The following is a 6,208-nucleotide window of genomic DNA, read 5'->3' on the forward strand; positions in this document are numbered from 1 at the left end:
GGCTCAAACAGCTCAGAAGCATGGGTATAGTCTATGTTTAAAAGGATGCAATTGTTTTAAATGTCACCCTGTATAGATAAACATCCAAGACCCAGGCCAATCAGAAAAAGTTTGTTTCTCAACATGCCCTGGCCGGGATTCGAACCCGGGACCTCCGGAGTCACAGACAAGCGCACTACCGCTGCGCCACAGAGGCCGTCATACTTATGTCATCACATGTTATGTCATCAACACTTACCCTTAATATTCTGTCAGGTCAAGCAGCCTGGCTTTGCGTACCACCTCCAACCCGTCCACCTGTGTTCAATCAAAGACTTTTATCCTTATATCTTATTAGCTGGGATAGCATGGCTCACGCTACGCCATTTTTATCGCGCGATAAAATAAAGCTGTCCCGTTTCAAGTCATAATAAAAAGCGAAACAGCGACAGTATATCGCGTGATGAAAACGGCGTCGCACGTGCCATGTTAGCCCAACTGGACAATAACTTTATTCTTTTTTTGGATGCTAGTGTGTCGAAAAAACTAATTTGTGTCAAAGAGAAAGTCCGTGTGGTTCCCGGCACCGATACAAAAAAGAATAGGACCACTCCATCTCCTTTCCATGGATGTTCCATGGAGGCATATATACTAGAAATTATTATTTTAGGAGATGTGCTAGTAACCTGTCACTCTTTGAATCTCAATTATACCATAAAGCCAAATAAATAGCTGAACATGGCCTATCGGTCTTTTCAAGAATATCGGCTCCGTCTACCCCGCAAGGGATATAGACGTGATTTTATGCATGTATATCGTTTAGGTTAGATTTTCGCTTTTTGCCGTGTGGTTCCCGGCACCGGTACAAAAAATAATAGGACCACTCCATCTCTTTCCCATGGATGTCGTAAAAGGCGACTAAGGGATAGGCTTACATACTTGGGATTCTTTTTTTTAGGCGATGCGCTAGCAATCTGTCACTATTTAAATCTCAATTCTATCATCAAGCCAAATAGCTGAGTGTGTCCCATCGGTCTTTACAAGACTGTCAGCTCCGTCTACCCCGCAAGGGATATAGACGAGACCATATGTAAGTACGTATGTAGATTTCCGCCGACCTGAACACAGAGCACGCCGCACACCACGTCCCCGCGCCGCGCGGAGTGCACCGCCACCACCTCCACGTACGTGTCACCGCCGCTTATAGACAACACGTCGCCGAGATACAGGTATGCGTATCTGACAAAGAAAGAAATTTGTAGGAATAGTTTATAATAAGTTCGAAAGAAGAAGAGGGAAAGTTCGGAGTGGGAAGACCTAGACGAACGTATCTTGATCAAATTAAGGACGTCCTGGTCAAAAGTAACCGATACCGCCGAGCTTGCATGAACAGAGTTATGAATGTGGATGAAGCGAAGGAAGTATGCAGAGATCGTGGCAAGTGGAAAGAGGTAGTCTCTGCCTACCCCTCCGGGAAAGAGGCGTGATTTTATGTATGTATGTATGTATTATAAGTTCTAACAGTAATGGTCTTGCGACTGTTGACTCCGTCTCAACCGCAAGGGATATAGACGTGACTATATGTAAGTACATGTATTTTTAAATTATTCCCCATTATGAAATCATGATTATTCATCATCACTTCGCTGGAGTCATATTTGACATATTTATTGCATACATATATCAGACTACCTGTGCCCGCGACTTCGTCCGCGTGGAATAGTTATTTTGGGCATCATATTTATTTTTGCAAACATCCTCCTCGGCTTTATCAATTATAGCTGCTAATTGTTATGCGACTTTGCGACGACTTGGCCCACATCATTACCCGCGACGGAACGGAGACCGTATAGTGAGATGAGAGGCCTTTGCCCAGTAGTGGGATCTTACAGGCTGATACTTTACTTTAAAATAGTAATACCTATCTTCTAAGATGTTCATTGAAATTAAGTGATATAATCAACACTCGAAATGCTCATATAATCAACAACAATCTTAAAAGATAGACATAATCAGTTAACAGACAAACATACAAAGGAAGTATTATAAGTAGAATGATACCTATCTATATGTAGCAGGGCGATCGAAATATGCGGTGTGAGGGGGGGGGGGGGGGGGGGGGGGGGTTCAGGCGGTATTAGAAAGAACGCTGGTTCACCGTATTAAATGTTTCGCTGCAAATTGCTTATAACGACTATATCTCAAAACCTATTCGTCTGATTTATATACTGTAAATGGCAATTTTAGTCTACATTAAAAGCCGAAAGTAATAAACATATTTATTTGGATAAGGATTAATACTGAATTAAAGAAAATTGGTTTTAAAATAACTTATGTTTATAATGAAAAAATAATCTTAAAAAATGAACATAAAAGTGGTTATTGTAAGTAAACCTTAAGAGATAGATATATGCTCTCGCGGACTTTTTTGTGGCAAAAAATGAGTACTTCACATCTTTAGTACATTGTTTTACTATATCTTTGTTGGTTTGCGCAGCGTTCGCGTGGAAAGCTCGCAGATGGCCGACTCATTCAACTTTCACCTGCATTGTTGACGTTTCCCGTAGGAAATCCGGGATAAAATGTAGCCTATAGCCTTCCTCGATAAATAGACTATCTAACAGTGAAAGAATTATTCAAATCGGTTCAGTAGTTTCTGAGATTAGCGCGTTTAAACAAACAAACAAATAAACAAACAAAACAAACTCTTCAGCTTTATAATATTAGTATAGATATAAGCCATTAAAAATTGTAGTTTGTGAACGAGCGTTCAGGCTAAAAAATATAATGATTTCACAAGGAGACGTGGCCAATATCTTCACTATCAGTGCAGGTCAGCAGGCTCACTGATGAACACCTGTACTGACATGTTAGTCCTTGGCATCATGTCTCTGAACATCATATCTTCGTACCACTATCTGAAGGTGGTACTATATGCCTGGAGCTATTTCAGCTTCGTAATAAGACTCCTACCCAATATCCTCGCAATCAGCCAATCCCAGGGGGTCCTCAGCCGGCTCGCTGATGACGGTGAACACGATGCAGTCCTTGGCATGTTTCCATTGTCTTAAATAAACCAATGCCTCCAAATATTTGAGGCTAAGCCAGATTTGTAGGATGACTCACCCAATATCCTCGCAATCAGCCAATCCCAGGGGGTCCTCAGCCGGCTCGCTGATGACGGTGAACACGATGCAGTCTTTGGCATGTTTCCATTGTCTTAAGTAAACTAATGCCTCTAAATACTCGAGGATTAGCCAGATTTGAAGGATGACTCACCCAATATCCTCGCAATCAGCCAATCCCAGGGGGTCCTCAGCCGGCTCGCTGATGACGGTCAACACGATGCAGTCCTTGGGATGTTTCCATTGTCTTAAGTAAACCAATGCCTCCAAATATTTGAGGATAAGCCAGATTTGTGGAATGACTCACCCAATATCCTCGCAATCAGCCAATCCCAGGGGGGCCTCAGCCGGCTCGCTGATGACGGTGAACACGATGCAGTCCTTGGAGGCAACTTTCCTAACATCGTTTCGTTTGAACTACTGTCAAAAGAGGCCACTATACGCGTGGAGTTATTTCATACATACATACATACATATGGTCACGTCTATATCCCTTGGGGGGTAGACAGAGCCAACAGTCTTGAAAAGACTGAATGGCCACGTTCAGCTATTTGGCTTAATGATGGAATTGAGAGTCAAATAGTGACAGGTTGCTAGCCCATCGCCTAAAAGAAGAAACCCAAGTTTTTAAGCATTTCCCCTAGTCGCCTCTTACGACATCCATGGGAAAGAGATGGAGTGGTGATGGAGTTATTTCAGCTTCGGAAATAGACTCCTACCCAATATCCTCGCAATCAGCCAACCCCAGGGGGTCCTCAGCCGGCTCGCTGATGACGGTGAACACGATGCAGTCCTTGGGATCATGTTTCCGAAAATCGTTGCTTTTGCAGCGCCCCATATGACCGAGTTGGGGCAGGTCGCATTGCCGGAGCTGAATACCTGTGTGATAAAAATTTTAATGTGTTGTTACTGAAGTCATGTCATGATAAAATGTACCTCGTGTCTCTAAGTAGAGATTTTAAAAAAATCTTTATTCTAATTAGAGACGGTCAAAAGGTCTACATATATTTGAGGCTATCTAGGAGATAAAACTAAAGATGTTACTCACTCTTAAGAAGACCAAATAATCACTCAATCTACTTTGCAGAAAGTCCAGAATGAAGAGTTATTTACCTACTTCTCTTAAGCAGGCTAGGTCGCTGAAGCGGGCTCAAAGGTTAATTAATACATACATATAGTCACGTCTATATCCCCTGAGGGGTAGACAGAGCCAACAACCAGTCTTGAAAAGACTGATACGACACGTTCACCTATTTGGATGATAGAATTGAGATTCAAATAGAGACAGGTTGCTAGTCTAGAAGAATCCCAAATTAAAAAGCCTATCCCTTATTCGCATTTTACGACATCCATGGGAAAGAGAAATAGTGATCCTATTCTTCTTTTATTGACGCCGGAAACCACACGGCAGTTAATCAATCTATCAAGTTCAAGACATAAGATGAACATACTCTTCCTAAAATTGAAGATGCACTTCTCCACATAATTCCTGGGCTTTGGCAGGCTGACGGGTGTCTCCAGCTCGGCGCCGCTCCGCCCCAGCAGTGAGAAGGCGACGTACAGCCGCTGCACGGCGGAGTCCGACATAGCGCCGCACTCCTCGTTCAGTGCGAGCCACAGTATCGTTATCACGATGCTTTCTTTCGGCAACTCGTTCGCTTTGTCTGTGTCCTGTTGTTATGCTTACATACATACATACTTATGAACAGAGTTATGAATGTGGATGAAGCGAAGGAAGTATGCAGAGATCGTGGCAAGTGGAAAGAGGTAGTCTCTGCCTACCTTTCCGGGAAAGAGGCGTGATTTTATGTAGGTATGTATGTATGTACATACATATGATCACGTCTATATCCCTAGCGGGGTAGATAGAGCCACCAGTCTTAAAAAGACTGATGGGCCACGCTCAGCTGTTTGGCTTAGTGATACAATTGAGATTCAAATAGTGACAGGTTGCTAGCCCATCGCCTTAAAGAGGAATGCCAAGTTTATAAGCCTATCCCTTAGTCGCCTTTTACGACATCCGTAGGAAAGAGATGGAGTGATCCTATTCTTTTTTGTAATGGTGCCGGGAACCACACGGCACTTGTTATTATTTGGCCTTGTCCTGTTGTCAAAGTTGTATGGCGACTTAAGGATAGGCTTATAAACTTGTGATTTTTCTTATAGGCTAGCAACTGAAATTAAAATATACCACAAGAAGTTACATACAAGTTACTTTTCCATAATAGGAATATGTTAACATACCCATTTCAAATTTGGGAAACGTGAAAAGATCTTACCTGCTGCGGCTGTTCCCATCCAAATTGTGAATATCTCGGCTTCATTGATACAGATTTTCTTTGATGCAGATCTGATGTAAAATTAGTTAAATAAATAAATAATGATTAATAAATAAATATATACGGGACAAATTACACTGATTGAGTTAGCCTCGAAATAAGTTCGAGACTTGGGTTACGAGATACTAACTCAACGATACTATATTTTATAACAAATAGCGGTAGTGCGCTTGTCTGTGTCACCGGAGGTCCCGGGTTCGAATCCCGGCCAGGGCATGATGAGAAACGAACTTTCTCTGATTGGACTGGATCTAGGATTTTTATCTATATAAGTATTTATTATAAAATATTGTTGAGTCAGTATCTCGTAACGCAAGTTTCGAACTTACTACGAGGCTAACTCAATCTGTGTAATTTGTCCCGTATATATTTATCATTGTTTTTATATTTTAGTATGTATCTGTACTTTCCACTATACTTTCTACAGTAGTATTCATTTAAAAATTAGGAAAAAGAAGTTTCCAAACGATGAATCTCCTCTCATTGGTCTACTGGAAGAGATTTCTTTTGAAATAAGTAGCACCTTTGTACTATAATTACTGTATTGAATGCTCCTGTATATAATTTTGTGTACATAAATAAATAAATAAATGAAATAATTATTTTTGTAAAGAATTAACTCACCGCCGAGCTTGCATGAAGAGAGTTGTGAATGTGGATGAAGCGAAGAAAGTATGCAGAGATCGTGGCAAGTGGAAAGAGGTACCTCTGCCTACCCCTCCGGGAAAGAGGCGAGATTTTATGTATGCATGTATGTTATTAACT

General features: G+C 41.5%; 1 protein-coding gene across 1 annotated transcript; it reads right to left on the reverse strand.

Annotated features, from left to right (window-relative positions):
- Positions 1–240: 240 nt before the first annotated feature.
- Positions 241–3,942, reverse strand: LOC132902621 (uncharacterized). Its single transcript, XM_060948514.1, has 3 exons — positions 3,824–3,942; positions 1,098–1,218; positions 241–297 (listed from the first exon to the last, which is right to left on the reverse strand). The coding sequence occupies exons 1-3, from the start codon at positions 3,940–3,942 to the stop codon at positions 241–243; spliced, it is 297 nt and encodes a 98-aa protein (XP_060804497.1).
- Positions 3,943–6,208: the final 2,266 nt, after the last annotated feature.

Source organism: Amyelois transitella, chromosome 3 (assembly GCF_032362555.1).
Source record: "Amyelois transitella isolate CPQ chromosome 3, ilAmyTran1.1, whole genome shotgun sequence".
NCBI classification, from domain to species: domain Eukaryota; kingdom Metazoa; phylum Arthropoda; class Insecta; order Lepidoptera; family Pyralidae; genus Amyelois; species Amyelois transitella.